The sequence below is a fragment of the Castanea sativa genome, chromosome 5 (assembly GCF_040712315.1).
Source record: "Castanea sativa cultivar Marrone di Chiusa Pesio chromosome 5, ASM4071231v1".
NCBI classification, from domain to species: domain Eukaryota; kingdom Viridiplantae; phylum Streptophyta; class Magnoliopsida; order Fagales; family Fagaceae; genus Castanea; species Castanea sativa.
In genome coordinates, this window is record NC_134017.1 from 56,599,456 (window position 1) to 56,626,195 (window position 26,740).

Genomic DNA, 26,740 nt, shown 5'->3' on the forward strand with positions numbered 1-26,740 from the left:
TATTGATAAGGAAAAATCTTTTATTTAGAACTTCATAAAATTTTCATTGAAGTTTGAATTTGAATTAATAATAAGTTTTGGTAAGAATATTTGGTATAGTTTGGTTTTGTTTCAAATGGGTTGGAAGTAGTTATGAATGGATTTGAATTTATAAGTTGTTTTAAATGGTTTGGAAGTATTTTCAAAATGGAGGGATACTTGGCATAAAATTAGAGTATGAAAAATATAATTGCAATGACATTTGACACAAAATAAGTCTAATTAGAATATAATTTAAAATTGATGGGAAAAACACATTAGTTGAAATTGGGTTTAATGAGGGATAAAATGTTTCTATCCATGAGTAAACATTCAAGCAAGGTTATTTAATTTATTTTCTTTTTCATTAATTTTCCTTGCATAAATGCATTCTATTCCTTTATGATTATTTCAAACCATTCATTTTCATTCGCTTATGAACTCCTAAATGAAGCCTAAACGAGCATTGGGCAATGAAATTGGATACCAATCAAAACACACAAGCAAAACCCCAATCACATGTGAACCAAGCATATGAAATCAACCATCTTGCATTTAATTTAAAATAGTACTAATTAATTGATAAATAATTTGACTCTAGAAAGATAGCAAAACAAGAAGAAAAACAAAAGCCTCAAATCATTACTCTGACTGAAAACTAGAAATTGATAGTAGGCTACCCATGTAAAATAAGACATTCGTTTCAGGACAAAATTCTGGAATTGGGATGTTCCTTAGCACACCAGTCTTTAGGTTATAGGAAAGAAGATTTTCATTTTGCCTTAATAGTATTCGGCCAAGCTTGCATAGCCCTATAACTTCAACCCGTACATTATGACGATATTGCCCCTCAATTTGGGAATTTGGATCAATTTTGTATTCTTTGACCCATTCTTTCTTTTCATATTCCTTCGTTACCCATACGTCAATGTGTCTATTAAAGTATTCAACCATAGCCGAGTGATCAACCATAGCCAAGCTTCCTCCTAGAACAAGCAAATATCCAAGGCAATCATATTTGGGCTTAGAAATCAAGCCAAATTCTTCCTTCCTAACTTCAAAAGAAACAATATTCCCAATATCACCATTATATTTACAAGGTCCTTCCCAGTGAAGAGCTCCACATGCAAATATAGGCTATCCAAATAAACGGCAAGGAGGACCTTGGCTAAGAGGCCTCCATGAGCTTGTACCAAGAGTGTAAACTTCAGCACCCAACTGGTAGCATGGTTTCTCATCAACACTTTCGCGTAAGAAAACTGCAACAACAACATTGTTGTATGTGTTCTTTGGACGATCGAACCAGAATCCATATTTTCTACTGCCTAGCTTAGGAGAGACTGTAGATGGTGGCAGTGGTAGAAGTTGTTGCCTTAGAGGATTAAACAAAACCAAGAATCTATCATCATAACTTTTTGAAAGGCAAAGCAAACCATTGCAACAATCCTCTAGGTAACATGTCACTGATTTTGTGAACTTTGCAACTTGTTAACATGTATAATGTCGTGGGCTTTAGGCCCAACTAGTTTACTTGTATATTACTCTTACTTGTACTACACTCATATTTACTTGTACTGCACTCATATGCCTCCTATATAAAGGCACTCATGTATATTCTTTCAGTGAGAAATACAATATAATCATTCAATATTTCTAACATGGTATCAGAGCTACTGCTCTGACTTTTATTGGTGTTACTCCATTCTCAACATCGCTTCAGCCGTCACAACAACTGCTGCAGCCTTTCGCTGTTGAACCTTCGATGTCTTCCAAACATCATCCTTGGGTTCCGGACCTGTAACAGTCATCGTTGAGGAGTCACCCGTCACGTCATCGTTGACTTGTGTTGACTGACATTGACTTGTGTTGACCCGTGTTGAATTTGACTTGAAGGTTGACTTTGACCGTTGACTTTTCTCTAGGGTTGACTTTTATTTGCAGTCCAGGTGCTCCTTACCCAGTTTTTCGCGTAGATTTCATTTTTGCCATCCATTTTTGCATATTTTGCTTCTAAATGAAGAATAAAGACAGGTCTTCTTCCTTTTGCAACAATCGTCGTCGACAATCCAGCAAACGTTTTTGCAATTTTTGCAAACGTTTTGACCATAATATTGAGACTTGCCCTCAGCGCAACAAATCAGTTGTTTCAATTTCTACTGCCACTATTGAGAGTGTCCAACCAATGGTTCCCGTCTCTGCACAGTCTAAGTCTTCAGGTCGTACTTTCACCATGTCCACAGATGACCTTAAAAACATCATCGCCAATGTCATTCGTATGGTTGGTAATGCATCTTATTCCTCTTCTCTTTCAGCTTTATCCGGTATGTCTCCTTCCTCTTGGCTTATGGATTTTGCTTGTTGCAATCACATGGCACCTCACTCGTCCTTATTTTTTGAACTTAAACCTGCACCACACCCTTTTACTATTCGCACAACAAATGGTTCCACACTGTCTGGTCATAATATAGGTTCCGTTTCAACCTCCAACCTCTCAGTTTCTGGGGTCTTTAATGTTCCTGACCTTTCTTACAATTTGTTTTCTGTGGGACGATTAGCTGAGTTGGGTTATCGAATTATATTTGATTATTCTGGGTGTATTGTGCAGGATCCAAGGACGGGACAGGAGCTAGAAACCGGTCCCAGAGTTGGGTGTATGTTTCCTGTGGACAACCTTCGTCTTCCACTTATTGCTCCTGTTTCTATTGCTGCAGCTACTGCAGTTTCTTCTATTCCTTCCCTTGCACTTTGGCATGCTCGTCTTGGTCATACATCTTCTTCTCGTGTACAACAATTGGCTTCTAGAGGTTTGTTAGGTTCAGTGTCTACAGAAAATTTTGATTGTGTTTCATGTCAGTTAGGAAAACAATCAACTTTGCCTTTCAATACTAGTGAATCAATATCCACTAATATCTTTGACCTTATTCATTCTGATGTTTGGAGACCTTCCTCTGTCTCTAGTATTGGTGGATCTCGATATTTTGTTGTCTTTGTTGATGATTACTCTCGCTATAGCTAGATTTTTAATATGAAACATCGTTCTGAATTATTGCAAGTATATTCTAATTTTGCAAAAATGGTTGAAACTCAATTTTCAAAACGTATCAAAATTTTTCGATCTGATAATGCTCTTGAGTACAATCAATATGCTTTCCAAGCTGTTTTGCATTCCTATGGCACTGTTCATCAACTAACTTGTCCAGGTACCTCTCAGCAAAATGGTAAAGCCAAACGAAAACTTCGTCATATTCTTGACACTGTTCGTGCTCTTCTTCTCTCTGCCAAAGTTCCTGCTCCTTTTTGGGGTGAAGCTGCTCTTCATGTTGTTCATGCTATTAATCGCATTCCCAGTCCTGTCATCCAAAATCAAACTCCATATGAGCGCCTTTTTAGGTCACCTCCAGACTATCACCACCTTCGCTCATTCGGCTCTGCTTATTTCGTTCTTCTTCAGCCACATGAGCATAACAAACTTGAACCTAGGTCAAGACTTTGTTGTTTTCTTGGCTATGACGAAACTTAAAAGGGGTATCAGTGTTATGATCCTATTTCTCATCGTCTTCGTATCTCCCGCAATGTTGTCTTTTGGGAACATTGCCTCTTTGTCGAGCTCTCTCACTTCCGTGCTTCTCTATCTTCCTCTTCTGTCTTAGATCTATTTCCAAATGAGACACATATTCCTTCTGTAGCTGCTCTTGACCCTCCTATAGCTAATCCTGATCCTCCTGTAGCTGCTCCTGATTCTCCTATTGACTTCTCTATCCACCAGATATCCTTGATCCCTTTCCTAGTTCCCCCTTTAATGAACAGGTGGAAGTTGAACAGGTCAAAGACGAGCTACCCAACCCTGATCTTGGGTCCCCTGCTCCTGCTCTGCCTGAAGATCATGCACAAGACATTCCACCTCGTCACTCAACTCGAGTAAGGTCCATTCCTGCACATTTACTTGACTATCATTGTTACATTGCCCTTGCTACACTGCACGAGCCTCATACCTATCGTGAGGCTTCCACTGACCCTTTATGGCAAATTGCAATGAAAAAGGAGCTTGATGCATTATCTAAAAACCATACTTGGGACTTGGTCACTCTCCCCCCGAAAAATCTGCGGTTAGTTGTAAGTGGATCTACAAGATTAAGACTCGCTCTGATGGGTCCATTGAGTGCTACAAAGCTCGTCTTGTTGCAAAATGTTTTACACAGGAGTATGAGATTGATTATGAAGAAACCTTTGCTCCGGTTGCTTATATCTCATCTATTCGTGCCCTCTTAGTTGTTGCTGCTGCCAATAAATGGGATCTTTTCAGATGGATGTCAAAAATACATTCCTTAATGGGAATTTAAGTGAAGAAGTTTATATGCAACCTCCTTCTGGTCTCTCTGTTGAATCAAACAAGGTTTGTCACCTTCAACGTGCACTTTATGGCCTTAAACAAGCTCCACGAGCTTGGTGTGCTAAATTTAGCTCTACCATCTCTCGCTTGGGTTACATGGCCAGTCATTATGATTCTGTCTTATTTCTTCGTCGCACTGACAAAGACACTATTTTACTTCTCCTGTATGTGGATGATATGATCATAACTAGTGATGACCTCAGTGGCATTCAAGAACTTAAGGATTTTCTCAGTCAGCAGTTTCAGATGAAAGATCTTGGACATCTCAGCTACTTCTTGGGTCTTGAAATCACTCATTCTACAGATGAACTTTACATTACTCAAGCCAAGTATGCCTCTGAACTCTTGTCTAGAGCTGGACTCACTGATAGCAAGACTATTGACACTCCAGTTGAGCTTAATGCGCATCTGACTCCCTCAGGGGGGAAACCATTGTCTAATCCCTCTCTTTACAGACGCTTAGTTGGCAGCCTAGTTTTTCTTACTATTACTCGTCCAGAAATTTCCTATGCTGTTCACCAGGTGAGCCAATATCTGTCTGCTCCATGATCGACTCACTATGCTGCTGTTCTGCGTATTCTTTGGTACCTAAAGGGTACTCTCTTCCATGGTCTTTTCTACTCTGCTCAGTCTTCTCTTGTTCTCCGTACATTTTCTGATGCTGATTGGGTAGGAGATCCCACTGATCGCAAGTCCACCACTAGTTATTGCTTTCTTCTTGGTTCTTCTCTGATTTCTTGGCGAAGTAAGAAACAAACTCATGTGGCCCGCTCTAGTACTGAAGCAGAATATCGTGCCCTTGCTGATACCACATCTTAGCTTCTTTGGCTACGATGGCTTCTCAAAGACTTAGGTGTGTCTACATCCTCTGCTACTCCTCTTTATTGTAACAACAAGAGTGCCATTCATATTGCTCACAATGATGTCTTCCATGAACGAACTAAACACATCGAGATCGATTGTCATTTTATCCGTTATCATCTTGTCCATGGTGCTCTCAAGCTAATATCAGTCTCCTCTACAGGTCAACTTGCAGATATCTTCACCAAGTCACATCCTACGGGACGCCTTCGTACTTTGGTTGACAACCTCAAGTTGGTCTCACATCCACCTTGAGTTTGAGGGGGGCTGTTAACATATATAATGTTGTGGGCTTTAGGCCCAACTAGTTTACTTGTATAGCACTCTTACTTGTATTACACTCATATTTACTTGTACTGCACTCATATGCCTCCTATATAAAAGCACTCATGTATATTCTTTCAATGAGAAATACAATACAATCATTCAGTATTTCTAACACAACCAAATTCAAGTCAGCGTTCAAGAAGACCCCAACATTTGTAACTGTTACATCTATTGGTTTTTCATTTTGGGTGTGATGATCGAGAAGTAGGATTTTGGGTTCTTCAACACATCGAGAATGGTGCATGTGAGTAAGGTGTGGATCATCAATGATATTGCGCCATTGTAGAGAGACGGATTTGAATTTGAGAAGTGACTTGATGGGTATTCGGGGAAAAGATTTCAAAGAGGACATCTGTGTGAAACTTCACCATGCTTGTTTACCATGCAATCGGTGCAGAATGCTTGAGTTTGAGAAGGAAGACTGCGCTAATCTAAACTTTCGCTATAGGTAAAAATATACTAAGTTACTAACAATGAATATGTAGGGTTCAAGGAAATATATAGGACCTGTTTGGTTAAAGTGTTTAAACAATATTTTTTCAATGTTTAAACAATAATAACATTTTTGACACGTATTTTTATAACACTCAAACACGTATTTTAAAACATTAAAAATTGAACAATAATACTTAAACACTGTTACTAGACAGACCATTATATACGTAACATAACAATATTCAGAATTTTGAGAGTTCTGATATGATTCCGATACAAATAAAAATAATTTCCTTAGAATTTAATTATTTTTGAGTTTAACCGTGACTCAATTTTATGGTGGAACTGACCTACACGATTCAAATTATTCAATATAGTCTTTTAATGTGATTTGGATTCGACTGTATCCTTAGGTCAATTTGGCTATTTCCCCGATCGTACGTACCACATCGGTGGGTTGGTCCAAGCTTAGGGGTAGGCTTTTATGTGTCTGTGTGATTCACTCCTTCGATTTGGGTTGCTTAGTCTCACGGGGGTTGGGTTAGAAATAGTTTTTTTTGTTTTGTTTTTACTTGAATATTAGTTGGGCTTTTTTTTTTTTCCCCCCCCCCCCTTTAAGTTGGGCTTAAAGACATTAAAAAAAAAAAAAACTATTACAGTACACTTAACACATTTTTTTGTTACAACAGTTTTATAATGAGTGGTTAAAAAAATGATGGTTTTATGTGATAATGACAAACAATTAATCCCAATTTGCTATATAATCCTGTCAAAGTGTAGTGAAGGTAGGTGCCATTAATATTATTGAAAAAAAAAAAAAATCTCTTTTATGACTTAGAAAATTAATTGTGAACATAATTCACAAAATTTATGATGTCTAATAGAGGTCGGATGATACAATTCATCCCTATTTCATCTATACTACTATTTAAAGGGGTTTTCCCTATTTGGACCGGATTTTTTTTTTGTTCAAAAATACCCCAACAACCTATGCTTAAGTAGGAACAAAATTTGGTAAAAATACTACTTTAACTCTCACAAAATATTGCCTACAAAACAAGACCACTGCCCTAATGGTTTTCAAATTACTTTATTCATTTATAAAAAAATTAAAATAAAAAAACACAATTTTCTTTGTAAAAACACATATGCCTTACTGATATAAAAAAAAAAACACTGTTATTTGAGACACACATGCAAAAAAAAAAAAAAAAAAGAAGATGCCACACACACATTTGAAGCACAAACTCCATACTTCTACCTAGCAATTTTAAATTTCCCCCTTATCATTAACCGTTTTTTTTTTTTTTTTGAGAAGCATTATCATTAAACAGTTAAGGTCACGTTGCTTTTTTTTTTTTTTTTGTTGTTGGTTAAATACACACACACACACATATATTAGCTACAAATTAAAAACTCCTCAATTTTAGCTACAAATTTTACCATTCCACTAATTTCTCCCCACTATCAGCCATTACTTGATTGGTTATTCAATTAGCCCACTACAAAAGTAGTTAACCAAAATCACAATACTTACCCCTACCTCTAGATTATATATAAAATTCATTTATTATTATTATTATTACTATTATTATTATTATTATTATTATTATTATTATTATTATTATTATTTTATTTCTACGATTGTGCAAAGTACCTTCAATGTTGAAGAGGGGCATTGCACCTCCAGATTACAAGTAAAATTGATTTTTACGATTGTTGAAAGCACCTTGAAAGTGTGAAGAGGGGTACTGCAGAGGAGATATGTTTTTCAATGAATATGACTAATATTTTAATTTTACATATATATTTACACATGATATGTATTCTTTCGTTCTTTGCGATAATTTCTATTTTTTTTGATCAAGGTTGCTAAAGTTTTGTAGTCACTGTAGAAATAGATACAGGAAAAAGAAACTCTACTTACAAAAACAAAAGATATTTTCTAATTGTTCCGGCTCAAAAAAAAAAAAAGAAGAAGCTTTTCTATCTCAATGGTATCTTAATGTACATATCTCATTTCTTTTTTAATAAAGAAATAAACAATCTTCTAACACTTTTTTTTTTAATCCCGTCACCGACCATTTGTAAAATTTGATGAGAATTACACAATTTGTAGTTGGTTTTTGTTGAATTTGGGTAGGTTACTTTTGTCAATCCTTATTCTAAGGTTACTTTTGTTAACCCTTATTCTAATTATATGGACTTTGAAGTGCTTTTCTTTATTTTCATTTTTCCTTATCATTATCCCTTTTTATTTTCCCTGTATGATATGCGTTTGTGGGTTAAAGGTTCCTTTTTTTTTTTTTTTTTTTTTTTTTTTTTTTTTTTGTTGTTGAGAAAAACACACACACACGCACACACATATATATAGGGGAAGGGGGATAAGATAAGGGAATACATTCACATGCCAACACCAAAACCGTATGCAGCAGTTAGTATCGCGCAGCAAGTAATAAACCATTTATCAATATCACACCTTACCGATGTGGGATGACTCAACAATACTGAGTATCTTTTTTTGAGAAAAACACACACACACACATATAGGGGAAGGGGGATGAGGGGTTAAAGCTTCCTCATTACCTTAAAATAAAAAGGAATATTTATTGCTTTTCTTTGAATATAATATTGCAGATTAAAAAAAAAATCTTTGATTACAATATTACCATACGTAAAACTTTGTTTTTTTTATAATAAATAACTGTGCAATTTGGATAAGTATCAAACTGTGTTACTCAACTATTAACCAAAAAAATATGAACATATTAATTATATTGCAATCTTAATTAATGAAAAAAATAGTATTACACTTGACAAACTGTTCAATTTGGATAAGATTGCAATATAATTAATACATTTATAGATTATTTAGAGAGAGTACTTATATTTAATCCTTACTCTTTTTTTTTAGGGTGACATATCAACAATTTTGTGGAATTGCATAGTGGGCACATTGGATGAGTTTGTTTGAGACACTTGGATGAGTTTGTGGAATTGCATAAAAAATTATTGTTTGATTCCAAGCTCACATAAAGTGGTGGTCATCTATCAAGTGGTTGTTAATGACTCTTTTTTGTATATAAGAAAAAATATTTATCCTACCTATGCCTATATTTATCAATTTGTGTAATTATATGTTGGATTCAATTTATTGTATTTGAAATATTAATGTACATAGCATTCATTGAAACTCCTACAGTTTAACTTTATTTTTCTCAATCACATCTCTTTCATACAAAATTAATTAATTATCCCTAACAATCCTCATGCCTTTCACTACAACTTCTTTTCATTTTTTTCAAGAAAATACATTTTAAAAATTAAATGATATTATTGCTCACGTGAGAGACTTCCCATAATCACAATCTTATTAAATTATTTAAATTAAAACTATTTAATTTTTTTTAGGCATTTGAAACTTTTGTTATGGATGCGTACTTAATGGTTGCATATTATGACTAAGTGGTTACCTTTTAGGATTAAAAAAAAAAAAAAACTTGATAAATCTCATTAAAAAAAATTCCTTTCCCATACTTTCTTTTAGAAGGCATTTGAAATTTTTTTTTTTTTTTTTTTTAACTTAGATAAGTGAGAAATGTTGGTGGATAATTGAATATTCTTTTAACTATATTGGATAATCTCATTAAAATAAAAAATAAAAATTACATGAGATGATGGGATAAGGATAATAATTAAAACAAAGAAAAAGAAGAGCGATAAGGATAATGATTTTATCCCATAAAAAAGTAAGGTTTATTTATTTATGAAACCAATTGAATGTGAAGGCGCTTCTCAGAAAAACTTAACATGAAGGAGAGGGGAAAAAAAGTCGATCTACAAAAGAGATTTTTTTTTAAATGGCAAATTACAATTTTTCACCCGAGGTTTGGTCGAAATTTAAGTTGCTTTCTTATGATTTGAAATTTGACACTTTACTCACCTGATGTTAGCTCAATTAGATTTCTATAACCCACCTATGTTAAAAACAGAGCTAAATATGTTTTTTTTCTCCACTTTTATGTCTCTCTTCTCCAAAAACACAAAAAACATAAAAATACAAGATCAAATAAGATAAAAACTATCCATCAGAACACTTGCATCATGGAATTTCAAATCATAGGTAGACAACTTAAATTTTGGTCAAACTTTAGGCAGATAAAGTGTCAAATTTTAAACCACAAGTAAGCAACTTAAATTTCAGCTAAATTATAAGCGGGTAAGTTGTAATTTGTCCTAAAAAAAAAACTAGCACCTGAGCACGCGCGTGCTAAGAGGCTCTTCAATTTTTTGGTAAAAGTTAATAATTTATATCTATTATAAATTGAGATTACTACATTTTTCAATCACAAAAATACCTAAGGGTGTGATGAGTGTTATATGTATGTACCAAATATTAAAATTATTAACCTTTCTCCAAGTATAACACTCATCACACCCTTAAGTATTTTTTTGATTGAAAAATGTAGTAATCCTAATTTATAATGTATGCAAATTATTAACCTTTACCAAAAAAATCAACTAGCCTCTGAGCACGCGCACTCATCACATCTCTAGGTATTTTTGTGATTGAAAAATGTAGTAATCCTAATTTATAATGGATGCAAATTATTAACCTTTACCAAAAAATTGAAGCCTCTAAGCATGCGCGCAAAAAAATGAACTAGCCTCTGAGCACGCGCACTCATTACACCCTTAGGTATTTTTGTGATTAAAAAATGTAGTAATCCTAATTTATAATAGATGCAAATTATTAACTTTTACCAAAAAAATAAAGAGCCTTGCGTGCTCAAAGGCTATTTCATTATAAGAGTTTGTACAGAAACTACAAGCTTTGTGAATATCAATTATGTAGAGAATCTTGACTCAATGAGTTCCATTACAAATTGTGTGTTTATGTTTGTTGGTGGCCCAATTTACATGAAGTCTAAGTTGCATGAAACAATTATTCTATCCCACCACAAAAGGTATAATGTTATGATTCAGACAAAGGGAGGAGATAAGCATACATCAGATAAGGAGTGAACTGATAGGAGTTGATGACTATCTGATTAATTGTTATTTCAAGTTGTTGATTAGGATGAGTTGTTGATTAGGATTGTTATTTGTTGATTAGGATGAGTTGTTGGTTAGGATTAGTCATGATTTGAATTTACTGCAGAACTATCAAGATGTAATTTAATTTGAATTTCCTAGTTGAGCACTTTGCTTGAGACTATTTAAGAGCAGAAGCAATTGATAAATAAGTAAGCAAAAGTTTTTTTAAAAAATTCTCTTCTCTCACCCCCATTAAGGAGATTGGTCATCTCGAACACGACTAACTTATCGTTTTGTTTCCAACTCATAGCACATAATATATGGCAACAATAGATTTTGTTTGTCCAGTTTGAAAAGTCAAATTTTTTAAAAGAACATCATTTGTTATTTTGTGTGTCTTATAAAAATGTATAAATTTATAAAACTACTTTTAAATAAATTTATGAGCTTTTTAAAAAAAAAGTAATTTTTAATGAGGCAACTAAAAAGATGTCCCAATTGGATTGATTTTTTAAATATTTGTTAATTTTTTTTCAAATAATTTTGAAAATAAAGTAGGGGTATAATAGAAACATTAGTAAATTAATGACTTTTATTTTTAGAAATAGGATAATATTTTGGAATATTCTAAAATGGAATAAAGGACAAACAAACTTAAGACAGTTTCAGTTTCCTACAAAAAAAAAAAAAAAAAAAAAAAAACAAAAGAAATAATACTAGTTAAAGGAGCCCGAAAACAAGAAAGATAGTGTGGTGTTATATTGTGAAAGTCAGAGCAATTCACTTGATGAAAAATAAAGTATATTGATGTGCGATTTCACAAAATTTGAAAATGAGATTTTTTTGGGATGTTTATCTTTTGAAGATTCATCCTAATTAGAATGACTTTGACATATTGATAAAGTTAGTTCTTATGGAAAAGTTTGAGCATTGCTTGGACTTGGTGTACGTTACTCCATATATGTTGAAGAGATAGAGCGTAGTGTACTCCACCCATTAAGAGAGTGGAGATGGTACGTAGTATTTGAAGTTAGGTATCATATGATTCATATGATGACATCTACTCTCTTTATGATGGTTTAAGAAAATAAAAGTCAGAGGTGAAGATTTGTTACGGTATGATTTGTTCTTGTGTTCAAATTGCGTAGCAAAGTTTTCTCTTTTTGGCTGCTCGTGAATGTGGGCATCTTGTGGGGAAAAAAAAAAACCTCGTTATCCTTATCCCTACATGTACTTTACTTTTTTTTCTCGTGGAGTTCAACAGACCCATATTTACAGTGCAGTTACAAAATCTACCTCTTTGGAAGAATGGCTTGAATTGGAGCCCAAACAGCTAAGGATATGGATGTCGGAGTCATGTCCTGCTTTTGAGCTCCAATTGTCCTAAAAAAGGTTTGCAGTTCCACATGCAGGTACTATAATAAAATGCTTACTTTGTCATTTAGTATTTAGAACCCCTATGATTATAGTTATCTACTATATAAATCTACACTGCTTTGAGATCCTAAAGAAAAGTGTATGGATTCCAGGCAGTGAAATAACAGTAATTTAGGAGTTTGGAATTTGGTAATTCTTTGAAGAGTAAGTGAAGAAACTACTACAGCTTCATGCAAAAGCAATATCAGGTGCCCATCTATAAGAATTAAGAAGTGCTTTGTTAATTTACCTTCAAGAAGACGGGGAAAAAGAGAAGAAAATTTTGGAATTATACAACTTTCTAGGAAACTATATCAGGTATACAGTGAACTTAAACTAGAAACCTGAACTAGTCAATGGCACATTAACAACAATGAGCCATGAGTCTCCTTTGACACCTTACAGTTGCTTCCTTCTTATTTTCTATAATTCCAAGGTAAATACTAGTGTTTTTTTCCCTGTCTCGAAGACTGAAAGAGAAAGGGAAAAAGAAAAAAAATATAATAACCAAACCAGGCATGCCTGGTTTTTTATAGCTGATAATAATACCCTTTCTTCTCATGCTAGAACAGAAGGCTTACTGGCATTGATCCCAGCTTTCGGTTTGACACAATCACTCTTCTTATTGTGACCGTACTTTGTTATTTTCATATTAAAGCCCTCAAACAAGTGCTCTAATGCTGAAATCTCCTCTTCAACATTATCCACTGGTTGTTTATTCTTTGAGGCAGCCATTCGTTGCTTCAAGCTGCATATTCTATCAAGGCCAGCTTTAACTTCCATCCCCATTTCTTCCATTGCTGCAAGAATAGCAATGTTTTCCTCTTTTGTATCTTTAAACTTTCTCTTTAAGGATCGATACGCGTCAAGTGACTTGAGTAATTTCTCTGCAAGCGTCTTGTTTCGCTCTAGAAGAGCTATATTCCCTTGAGCCTCCATCCCACCAGACTTCTTCTCTTTGTGTTCTTCTTTGCAAGTTTGCAATTTGCCTAACAAAATCTCATTTTGCGCTTTAAGATCATTAGTAAGTTCCTCCATGCCATTCAATTCTTGGACCTTTCTTGCAAGCTCTGATGCAATAATATCCTTCTCCTTTCCCAAACTTGAACACATTACTTCAAGGTTCTTTTGTGCTGCCAAGCTTGCATTGAGTTCTTTTCTTAACCTTTCTTTCTCATCAGTTACTGGATCTTGTGACCTTTTGTCCTTTGGAGCATTATGCTTAACATCTGTGTGGCACCGCCTAAGCTCCTTTTTCTTTCCAGAAGATTGAAAATTTTCAATCCGGGATTTAACATCATCAATGATTGTTATCATTCCGGCCACCCTTTGCAGCATGCGTTCGTCATTGTCTTTTGTGCTTGCCTCATTATGATCTTGGATTAGTTTTAGTAGTAGCTTAACATTCGTTGAAACACCTAAAACATTGTAGAGGATCATATAAACAACATTTAGTTACTCCAATCTATCGTGGAAAAAATAATTAGACTAACTAATATATTTTATATTGTTGCTTTGTATATGAAGAAGTAAGATGGACAAGTATATACTTTTTTATCCATTTCATGAATGTTAAAGAATTACAAATGATAATGGAAACGATTAAAGTAAATTCATCTTTAATATATATATATATATTTTATTATAAATTTGCATCAAAGTCATGATGAATGCAGTGATAGCTAGGTTTCTGCAATGATGTATGTCATGGATTTACATTGCACAAAATTCTGCAAAATTCAGTACCAAGAAATATCTATATACGTACAAAAAAAGAAAAAGAAAAAGAAAAAAGACATCACCTTCTAAACTACATTCTTCTGGATTTTCGTTATAATTTGTCGAAGGTGGTACTAGGTCCGGTGATGAAAATGCTCGAGACCAATTCATATTCTTACAGAAGATGAAGGAGAAAGGATCTGTAAGAGAAAAACCTGTGGTCTAAGATATAACCACTAATTAGGAAATGGAAGATAATGATGAATATACAGAAGAAAAGGGTATGTATAATTAGAGTTTACTATCACTCTAACATGTATTGTGAGATCCAAGAAAGAGAGATTGCTTTTGCACTCTCTCTTTCTCTTTTCTTCTCTCTTAATTTCTGACTTTCTCTGTTCCTGCCTGTCATATTTTATATGTTTAGCTGGTTTCTGGTTGTAATCAAGCGCAATTATTGGTGGTAGTTTGACTTTATTATTGGCTCTCGTTGCTTTTGACTTTTTTTATTACAAAATGATTGGATCCTCTATTGTGGATATTGTTTGTATTAAACGTGATCCGTAATTTTGCTTGTAAAGTTAGCACCCATTTGAGATTCGTTCAACTTTTAATTAGAAATACATGTGTCATGTAACCTTTTATATGACAAGTTTTTTATCGGAAAATTTTAACTTATAATATTTGCTTGCGATGATTTTGGTGTAGATGGAGATTTAACCACAGATTTCTTATTTAACGACAAAAAACTTTATCAATTGAACTAACTGAAAGTCATTGTGTGCCGCATAAGTTAATACAAAAATTGCATATTAGTCGTAGCTTTTCCTTAATAGGCGCAGTCTATTATGTGTTTATCTGATTAAACTCTAAATTACATAAATCACGGCAGTTTTTACAAATTTTCACCATAAACAAAATGTTGGTTATCATATGAACAAGATCATTACGTTGAGATGATCTTTTTCTTTTAGTATAATAGTATAACAACGTTGTTAAGGAAACGATGGTCGACAAAAACCTTTTACTCAACTAACACTTTTTAATGTTTTTAATAGAGGTATTTAAGATTCAAATATTTCAATCTTATTATTGAAACTAATGATTAAAAAAATAAAAACAAAAACAAAAAACCACCTATGGGATGTTAATCTTGTATTAAATGTTAGTATAGAACTCATCAGAGTATTAAACTATGTTGGGCACATAGTACCTAACATATTTGGCCACTAGTTTCCAAGTCCCTATGCCAATAGAATCATGGGATCTTTGACCAGATGTAAAATCAAATCTGGGATTTAGCCCCCAATCCGGCCATGCATGTGGGGACTGGGGATCAAGCGCAACACACGCTCCTGGATGTGGATTCTAGGTCTGTAATTGTATTCCTTGCTTTTATTTAAAATTAAATTAGCTAAACTACGTACAAATTGACACCTCCATAGGGTTATTTATCCCTATTTGAATGAGGGCCTGAACTCAGATTTTGTATGAAGTACAAACTCTCTAATATGTTTTGTACAAAGTACAAACCCTCTAATATCAGCATTTATTATTGACAACCACTATCGATCGCAGTAAATAACAGAACATTTGACAGGTTAAAGTAAATTGCAGCAATTATAATAGATTAAAGCCTACATGATTATTCTAACTTCAAATCAATTCGAAGCAAGCAGGAAATTAGATCAAACATAAACAAACACTTAAATCTTTCACTAATATTTAATTGAATAATATAGCACATACAGAAGCAACATTGCAAACATCATTCACAAGTTTATTGTGATTTTAATTGGATTTCCATAGAAGCAATTTTTTTTTTAATGAAAACAATAGATATGGATATTATTGATTAGGAGGTAATAAAGCTATATATGATTTACAAAATAAAGCTAAGGATGCCATTCAATCAATGAAATGTATCATAGTCAAATAGAAAACTTAAGTGAATTTCCTTTAAACAGCTAGCATACCAGACCACTATGCATATGGGCAAATCCAGAGGACATGTGTGACTGGTTCATTTTTAAAAAATAAAAAATAAAAGAAAATGCTTAGGGGAAATTGGGGAATGGAGCAACTCTTACCCACCTAAGGCAACTGAGAAGGAAATGGGCACCAATGCTCCCACTAATAAAGGTGGAGACATTTGAACTCAAGATCTGAGTCTTGTTGGCCCAAATCCCTTATCACTAGCTCATTTGCTTAATTTTGCTGTGTTGGCAACCAACTCATGCTCTTCTCCACAATTTAACATATCAACAAGTTGAGCTTGAAAGTATCTTCCTCTTAAAATGGTCGCATTTTTTAGTCGGTAGTAAGTTTACAAACTTTCCACATGAAAATTTTGATACTCAGATAACCAAATTCTCATAAAGCCCATGGGCCTTTTTTATTTTATTTTATTCTGATGAAGCACATGGGCTGTGACTGTGAGCCTATGATTGTAATTTGCTCATTACAAAATTCTTATTTCGTGGAATTAAAAAAAAAATGATGATATGCTTATTTATTTAAAAAAAACCCGCCCAATTGTACAAGCATTTCAAAAAAAAAAAAAAAGAGGCAAATCCTATTTATAAATTATAATCTATATATACATCCATTTTCTTTTAGTCTCAAATCTTATTTACCTATTTATTTTTAAATTATTAATTCTCCCTACAAATCCTATTTTGGAAAAACCACAATCTGCCAATGCCTTGAAAGAGAGCATGCAAGAAAAAAAGGAGTACAGAAAATTGCTGGATCTCCCTATAGACGTGATTGCGTCGATTCTCCAGAGATTGGGCGCAATCTTGATCCTAGAGAGCTCGCAGAAGGTAATGTGCATTCATGCCGCATTGGTTAAGTGTAAGCTTAACCATGTGTTTAATTATGAGCTCTTGGACACCTTTTCCTTGTAAGCCAGTTTTCAAGGGTGAGTTTTGCCCATGAGTTCCTAACATTTGGTATCAGCGCTAACCATCACCTCGATTAACTAACCATCACCTCGATTAATTTGGTGTAACTCATTGAGTATGATATCAAATGAGTTGCGGCTTTGTGGTTGGATCCTGAAAGGGGAGACCTAAAGGCTGGATTAAAATTACTAATAATTGAGTGGAGCCAGCAAAAAGAGAAAGGGTTACCAATGGGTTAGTGTCACTAGAGTGAGCCGTCGTGGACATCGGCTGCAGAGCGTAGTGGTATGTTATGATCTTAGTGTCCCACATTGGTTAACTGTAAGCTTAACCATATGTTTATAAGCTCTTGGGTACTCTCCCTTTGTAAGCCGGTTTTCGCAGTTGCAGCCAGTTACAAGATATCAACATTGACTACATCACCCATAGGTACTTGTTAATTTTTTTATGATGGTTGTATGGATTTTGTTCATTTTTGTTTCAGGATTTTAGTTTATTGTTGAGTTTAAAATACACACACACACACGTGTGTGTGTGTGTGTATTTCACTTGTTTTTATTATGTTTCGTGTGTTTTAATTATTGTTGTAATTATAAAATAAATGAAATAATAATTATCAAGCCTATGGACACAGGTTAGCTCGGTGCATCAGAGCTGACATGATGCATACATGTGGCAAAAATTGGACATGTGTCTGTATCACAATTTATATACGTGTTCATATTATGTTGGCTCTAACCCCTACCCTATAAGTCTATAGTTCAACTAATGAACCACTGGTTGAATCAATGAACTAGTGAACTAGTCTCTTTTATCGGTTCAATTGTTGGTTCTATTTTGATAACTACACAAAGTAATTTTAAAAAAACAACATGATCAATGAAATCAATAAAAGAGTTCACATGTCACATAAAACAATTTTTTCGGACCACTTGAGCAAAGATCTCGAGTGTTTGGATTTCAACTCAGACTCAGTAACAGTTAGCTCCACGCTATTTAAGCAAGGTGGGGTTGCCTTGCACACAAATGAACTCCTATGTTTTCCAAACCAACTTCTTCAGCCAAAAAGAACACTGATAACCCTCTTAGGCATTGCCACTGTATTCCAAAAATTAAAATCCCATAACTCAATATCAATTTAGCAATGGGTGAACAAATGATCCACGGTCATGCAACACTGATTTATCGAAGTTGCATAGACATGTGGCCAAACCTAATTAATCTGTTGAAGATTCTTTAAGTCTTTGCTGTTGTTATTCTCCCTCGTCATGGTTTTTCACCAAGTTGCTGTCCCCACATGCGCACACATACAAAGGAAAGAAAGAAAGAAAGAAAGAAAGAAGAACGAAGTTACAAATTGCACCCTCTAATTGTTCCCAAAATTCAATTATGTTATGTAACAAATGTATCTCATGAACAACTTATTAAAAAAAAAAAATGTACCTCACGAACTTATCCTATCCTTTACATTGTCCATAGGCCCAAGCTTCCCCACACCAATCACTCGCCTTCAAAATTGATCTCCTGCCTCTTCAAAGTACCACAATATTGAAGGTGTCTAATTTTCTCACCCCCAATCCCCCATATTTTATTGGACAAGACATTCAGCAGCTTGTTCACCCCCTAAATCCAATATTTCCAAGCTATATTTAAACTACATACCCTATACCTTGTCCTAAATCAACAAGTATTATGAACTTTAAGCACACCACAAGCACATGTATAGTCGTTTTTTAATTTGTCCTACACTAATGATCACTTATATCAAGGAGAAAAATAGTCTGGCTTGTTCTTTCTTCTTTAATAAATTTTGGGCGTGCTATCAGTTTTGTGACTCGTGTACGAAAAATTCTTAGGTAGTCCTGGAGCATAGTGAAATGATACTTCCCCCTCTCACATTCATATTGGACTCTACCATGAATTTAATGAGCAGACTCTACCATGAATTTAATGAGCTAATGAGCGAACCCCACCATAAATGTGAGAGAAGGGAGCATCATTCTCCGTGCTCTAGGAGTACCTAAGAATTATACAATGTAAATGTGTGGTTTGTTTGTTTGTTTTTTTTTTTTTTGAGATAGATAAAATTTTACTTTAATTTAATCTAAGTGTACATGTGTGTGAAACTATTTTCTAAAGACTTGAATCTCGGCCCTTGTCCCCCACACCTCATAATCATTTATATTTGTGGAGTGACCATCGTATTTAAGGTGTGCAGTGGTTGTGTGGTTTGTTGCAACCACATCAATGCATTTTTTTTTTTGGGGGACAATTAATGCACATTGAACCAATTATCAATTGACAAATTATTTTCATCTCTAACAATTTTTTGTGTGAGTTGGATCAAATTGACCGGTCAAACTACCTCTCTATAGAGCGGTTACAAACTTGGAATAGTTTGGTTGCTTTTGATACTTGGTTAAGCTTGCTTATGCTGTCAGCGGACACATGGTCACAAGTACTTGGGATTGATGGCTTCAAATTCAGGTAGGAAGCTTGGATGATTTGGCCTAGAGAATGTTCCAAACTAGATATGTAGATTTCTTACTCTTTGAACATTTTTGTGTGTACAATAGCAAATAAACAACACACCAACACGTTGCAGCCCTCATGGGTCACACTGAAATGGAGGTCCTAGAGAGAGTATTTCTTTGATGACTTACTGCAGTTCATAATTTATATGGTGGGTTCAAGCTATTTGTCTCCAATATTGAATTTACAGACGCAGAATTCTTCCACCATTTTGTATTTACTTGTCTGTTTATGACTGCTGGTTCATTAATCTTTATCACATCCTTGGTATCTTTGTAGTACAAGTCAGCTAAGATGCCCTCGTCTTGTATGTTGCTATTACATTACGAATAAGAAATTGAGTGAAGTGGCTGCAAACTTCCATTATTGGAGGAGCTGGATATGACGATTTCTTCATTGTCAAAAGAACCGCTGGAAGCTAGCTTTTGGGTGCTGTTGTCCTCTTTTGAAGTCACTAAAATGGAACCAGCTGTGGCTGTGGTATAGAGGGTGATGAGGACTATGATGATGATGGCTTGCAGGCCATACTTGATGGCTGTCCTTGTGAGATTTTGAGCTTGGAATGTGTACAACAATGGCGGAAAAGTTAGTGAAAGAACTGAGATAGAGAGAGTGAGAATGAAAATTTTTGAGTGATACTGAAATTATATTTCCAAGCTCTAAATCTTTACAAATAGATTAAGCTCTATTTATAAAAGCATACATTAGGAAAGGTTCTAGAAACGCCTACTCTAATTGAATCATAACAAACTCATAATAAACATTCCATCTAAGCACTACTCTATAACCGTATTCAAGAAACTGTTGAAGGAACTGAACTTCGTGGAACTGCCAGAGCAGAGCAAATCCAGACCAAGGCTCTTCGAAGAGAGAAGATAACTTCGTGTATTAAACCAAACGGCATCGTTTTGATCTAGATGATCATTGGTTACTAGCCGTTACTACAGCTGTCTCTTCTTCCTCTTTCTTCAACATATTTGAATCTGGTTTTTCTTCTTCTTCTTTCTTCGAATCACTTAACTCAAAACCAGTCTTCCTCTCTCCATTTCCAGACTCAGAATCTCCTTTAACAGTCCTCACCTTGAATAACTGTTTCAGTGTCACCCTGTCCCCGTTAGGAAATTTAGGAAAAAGATATGCTGGACGGATTAAAAACTTGCGGCAACCAATGATTCCACTCATGACTATGGATTCATGGCAGGAATTTCTGATAATGGACCTTTTTGATGAAGATGACTTTAGGAGATTTTTATTTTGACTAGTTCTTTATTTTTTTTAAGAACCTGAAATTTTAATCTGTAGTTTCTAATCAACTAAAATATCCTATCCATGCGAAAATAATATATTTAATTGTGGGTAAAATAAAATAACCAAGTTAAAGTTTATAATGCTTCGGTGCCAAAGCTTCCAATTTATAGTTTTACATACGAGAGGATTCTCCAAAAAAAGAAAAAAAAAGAAAGAAAAAAAAAAGAGTGTGGTATAAGCTATGCAAATCTTAGCAAAATAATAATTTATGCGAGTGATTGTAAACACAAAATTTCCTTTCAGTGATATAATTCAGTTGTTGAACAGGGTGCTACCATATTTGTAGAGTATTCATTTTAACGTGGACTCAAAACTATCCCTTAACAGGTTTTATGCTTTTCTATTTTCACTTTCTTCGCACTTAGCAGAAGGGAAGATGTCTCAAATCACATCAATGTTGTAATATTTCAATGCCCATTGTTAGACATATTATGGTTTAAGTGATCCAAACCATTTGTAAACTAATGTACTTTTAAAATAATCAAATCAATCTTGGTTAGTCTATGGTTAGTTCTAGGGTTCTTTAGTATATAAATCCTACGTAGGTTCATTGTAAACAAGAGTGCTTAATAAAGAATATGTAACCATCAAGAGCTTTATTGTGGATGTAGGGCATCAGGTTGAATATTTGCTCTCTTTTTCATAATTTTGCTCATCACTTAGGGTATATTTCGCAACTGTTTTTCCCCCTTATTTTCTTTTTTCAAAAATAATTTTCTATTTTTGAAATTAAAAAACTTTTTTGGCACCTAAAATGGACAGAAAATAAAAGCTGTTCTCAAAACTCAATTTGTGAAGGAGACTGAAAACATACAAAAGATTGTTTCCAGTTTTTAATTTTCAAAAGTTAATGAAAATACGCATTTAATTTAATAAATCTGTCTTATTTAATGACTTAGCATTAAAGTTTAAATTCTAGTAATAACATATTTTAGTATTTTCTATTTTTTTCTTTAAAAAACTATTTTTTTTTTAATTTCAACTAACCAAATATGTTTTTGATTTCAAAAATACAAGAAAATTGTTTTTTCTTTATATTCCAAAAAACAAGTTTTTGAAAATAGATAAAAAAAAAGAGTTACTAAACATAACATTAGTCTCTCAACGTTATAAACATCCATGATATCGCTACACTTTAATTATAAATCAAAGCACATGATAACAATGGGTTCCAGTTAGCTCAACTGGTAAAATCTCTGATGGTTGCATAAGAGATATGAGATTCAATCTCCGCATATATTAAAAACTAATTAGTGTCTTGGTCTAATGATAAAAAGTTATCATCAGGAGTGGATGTCATAGATTAAAACTCTCTTCAAAAAAGAAGAAGCACATGGTAACATGAAGTCTACATGGGTGGTAAAATTTTGAATCATAACTCTTTTGTAGATTTACTTAAAGAAATTAGTTTTTTTTTTCTTTTTTTTGGAAGGCACAAAATATTTAATGGAATTACTTATTCATCTTGTCTTTTGAATATTGGCAATATGCAAATATTTAATTCTTTTGTCATTATACAAGAGGCTAGTCAAAGATCCGATCTTGTTTGCATTATGAGTTTAAAAAATGTGAGAGGACCACATTAACATTACGAGTATAAGATATATTAGTCTAAGATCCATTGTTTGTTAATACATATCTAGTAAAGATTATATTTTCATTTTAAGAAAAAATAATAATTATCTAACGTGCATGCGTTTTATACTAACTACTAACTAATAAAGAATTTAACAAACACTGTCAATGCTTAAACTAACATGACATTAAATTAAAACGTAATCAGAGTTATATCATACCTAAAAGAGAAAAGTTTGCTTACAAACTAGTTTGTAGGTAATGACTACAAATTCTCCTTATATCTTTTTACTAGATATGAATTTTGACAAATCCACTATTAGATTATATTTTCTTATTATATCTTCTTTTCTTGCAAAGTTTCAAGAAGATTAAAGATCAATAGCTATGGCGTCAATCAAATGTTTACATTTCATATTTTTGTAGTATTAAATTATGCATACAAAATAAGTTTGTGGATTGAATAATAAATAATATCTGATTTGAAAGAAATTTGACATGTATAGGGACTCTTTATGCTCCTGGGCTAGGGCCCCTCTTGATTTGGGTTGTAGAGTTGGGCCTGACCCACTAATTCTAGCAGAACCTTGCTAAAGGACTAGTTGGTGCACAAGAAAAATATCTCAAAAGAAAGACAACATGTAATAATGAATACATATATGTTAGCATGCAAATATCCGTGCGTGTTTGCATAAAAATTAGCAGATGTGTTATGGAAAAAAGGTTAATCATAAAAATAGTTAGTATTGTTAAAGAAGCAAAATGTAAAATAATTGGTCTTTCGCAGGAAGTGAACTAAAGAGAGCCCAAACTCCAACTTGGAAAGCCTTATAATAGGGCTAAGACATCAAAGTTTTGCATTTTGGAGAATTGGTCCAGATAGCTACTTTATGTTTTATTGGGGTTACAAAGAGTGAGTTTGCTGCTAGAGTGAGGGAAAATATTGCCTATTGATGCATGTCTTTTCTGCCGTATTCATTCTTTTTACTTTTACTTCACTCTTTCTTTTTTCTCTCTTATTTCCCTTTCAATTCTCTTTGTTTCTTGTCTTAGTCGCTGTCTTGCTTCCATTTATGGCTACTGTTCCTATTTATATTGGGTTAACCCTATATGATTTCTCTCTTTTGCCATTGTTGCTCACCAACTATTTTTGTCTGCTGTGAACACCTCTTTAGAGTTGCTCACTACATTGCTGGCCATTCGGCCTCCACTACACCTGGACGTGCCTTGTGTTTTCTCTCTCTTCCACTACCTATCCTACGAAAAATTCTTATTCGCTTGGTTCTGCTGTGAGTCTTTCTCTCATTCCGACATGTAAAGCTTTGGGTCTCTCTTTACCTATCTCTCTGGCATGCATCAAGTGGTCCCAACCATTTACTACATATTTTGGGCAAAGATACCTTTTCGGTAGAACACCTCTCAAAAGAGACCTTAATTGGATACCGAAAATAGGCCCTTTTCCCCCTCCCCCCTCCACCAAACCACACTTTTTGTAAGTCCTTTTTTTTTTTTTTTGAGACAACTTTCTGTAAGTCCCTTGACTGTGGGCCCACCTCCCTTACATTGGCTGGGAATAAGTTGATGGCACTTCAGCCATAGCATGGTTGTCTTATTACTTCATGCTTTTGTTTTCTTCCTTTCCTACGTTGTTTTTGTCGTTGCTACTTAGCTTTGTATCGTTTTTCTCCTCTGTTAAGTCTGAATCTCCTTCACCCATAGTTGCCTCTTATGAAGAACGGTATGGGCTTATTGGGTTTGCCCCATTTTGCCTCTTCTTAGGCATGTGGGCTTTTCAATTTACTAATGCTTGCTATTGATTTTTGCCAGGCTGGCCCATTGGGCCTTCTTCCTTTCCCTTTCCTTCTTTGGGCCCATTCCCCTTTTTTTCTTGTAGGGGGCCATCTTTTAGTGGTAGGCCTATGGGCCAATGGGTTCTATTTCCCATTCTTCATGGGTATCCCTTCTCTTTGGGCTTTTATAGCCTATTGTTTTGCCATTACTTTCTAATCTTTTCTTTCTTTTCTTTTTGCTTGTTACGAGGCTTTTTTCTGCTGTTGGGCTTCTCTTATCAAAAATGGGTATCAACAACATGCATGTTAAGAATATAAAGAACATACAATTTAATAGTTATATTTTCAAATTATGTAGCCATGTTAATTTTTTTAGTGGCAATTGTAGCCATTGCATACAAACTTTGTCCAAACGAAAATTATGGTGTCTTAGACATCATAAATCACACTTTTATTCTTTTTTAAGCTAGCTATAAACCAAGATCAACAAAAGTACTCTTAAGAAAGTGGCACACTAAGATGAAGCTGGATAATCTTCTAGTTCTAAAAATCATTTAAAACTTAAAGACACAAAAGATTAGGGCTTAAAAAAAATGTTATGTCCACAACATTTTTACAATATTTTTACAACAAATCCTAGGTGGCAGGTTGTTACTTGTTGTTATTGGTGGGAAAGAAAATAATTTCAGTAGTGAATTCAAATTAAAAACCCTTAACAACCTGCCACTTAAGATTTGTTGTAAAAGTGTTGTGATAATGTTGTGGACGTAACACTTTTCTAAAATCTACACATCCACTATAGGTCTGCTTAATATTGTTTTTTATTTTTATAAATAGTTTGGGAAATGCTAACTTACTTGTTTATCTTTTATACCAATTAAAAAAAAAGATGTCCTATCAAAAAAATAAAAAAAAAGATGTAAAAGGGCTATAAATGTATTAGTTAAGAATTATTATTTTTGAATATAACACTTGAACAAAGACATCATAACAATAACCATAAACATGAAAATAAATATTTTTGTTTAATTTTATCCCACAAAATATATGTTATTATTTATTCAACTAGAAGTATAGGAATATATAGAAATTTAGATGTCAACATTTGAATTTTTAAGGCTATTCATACACCTTTTTACTTCTTTTTTAACATAAAAATAATTTATTTTCTATTTATACGAAAGAAGCTAAGATTAAGAGTTTCTAAACTCTAAAGAAGTTTCAGCATCTAAAGATAATCTGACCTTATTTTTTTATATTATTGAATAATTTTTTATTCTCACCTATAGGTGCATTTGAGGGAAAAAAGAATCAATGATATTTCCTGAATCTTCTAAAGAAGTTGACTTAAAGAGATGTGCTTCTAGTGGCAACCATGGTTTAAATTGGTTAAAATTTTGTTAGCAACAAACTCATATCTTATGTGGCTCCTAAATTAGTGAATACTTTGCGACATTATTAGAAATACACTATAAGTATTTTTATAACGCATGGGTATATATAAATAAAAAATTACTCATTTCAATATTATTGACAATCATACATGTGAGTTGCTAGTTTTGATATATTCACATATACATGTTGCTTTTCTAATTTGGTGAACTATCTTGTCCCGAAATGTAAATTCTCACGTAAATAAAATGTTGGCAAGGGACCCAGATGAGTATAAAAGTGGTAGTACGAAACACAGTTAAATGAAAAAGTTGTGGAATGCATACGCGCCACGAAGTTGCAATAAAAAAAAAATGCCAAAGTGTATAATGTTATTTTGTAATTAAAAAAAAATATTATCACAATTCACAATGCAATTTAATTCCAATAAAATAATTATAAATTATATTTATTTTGCTTTGTTTTTTTATTGTTGTGCCTTGCATGTATGTAATCATGGATATCATCTAACTAATAAATGCCACCTTACTTGTTTATCTTTTTATACACAATTTAAAAGAGCTAAAATAGTTACAAATATATTAATTACGAATTATTATTTTTTTAAATATAAAAATTAAACAAAAACATCATAAAAATAAACATAAACAGGAAAATAATTTTTTTAATTATTTGAATTGACAAACATAAGTTATTCTTTATTCAAATAGAAGTATAGGAAAATATGAAAATTTACAATGTCAACATTTGAATTTTATTAGGCTTTTCAGACCTGACCCATTCTCCTTTGTTTTTAATATATAATAAAATTCTGATTATTTATGTTAGAGAAGCTTAAGTTCTGAGTTTTTAAGCTCTAAAGTCTAAACAAGTTCTAATATCAAAAGATAATTTGACCTTGTTTTTGTGTGACATTTCTCTAATTAGTAATTTTATTAATTAATTTTTGTAAGCAGTTTAAAGTCACAACTCAACATGTTAATGTAGTTTTTGCAAAAGAAGACATTTGAATTTACAATAATTTTTAATAAATT

At 33.4% G+C, this 26,740-nt stretch overlaps 2 protein-coding genes across 2 annotated transcripts; both read right to left on the minus strand.

The window, feature by feature from the left end:
* Positions 1-660: 660 nt before the first annotated feature.
* On the minus strand, positions 661-1,826 carry LOC142635455 (uncharacterized). The gene is made up of 3 exons (XM_075809606.1): positions 1,717-1,826; positions 1,182-1,429; positions 661-1,073 (listed from the first exon to the last, which is right to left on the minus strand). Exons 1-3 carry the CDS (start codon positions 1,824-1,826, stop codon positions 661-663), a joined length of 771 nt encoding a protein of 256 aa, XP_075665721.1.
* An 11,068-nt stretch (positions 1,827-12,894) lies between these two features.
* Positions 12,895-14,553, minus strand: LOC142636750 (uncharacterized). Its single transcript, XM_075811036.1, has 2 exons — positions 14,287-14,553; positions 12,895-13,902 (listed from the first exon to the last, which is right to left on the minus strand). The coding sequence occupies exons 1-2, from the start codon at positions 14,372-14,374 to the stop codon at positions 13,043-13,045; spliced, it is 948 nt and encodes a 315-aa protein (XP_075667151.1). The 5' UTR covers positions 14,375-14,553; the 3' UTR covers positions 12,895-13,042.
* Between the last annotated feature and the right edge of the window lie 12,187 nt (positions 14,554-26,740).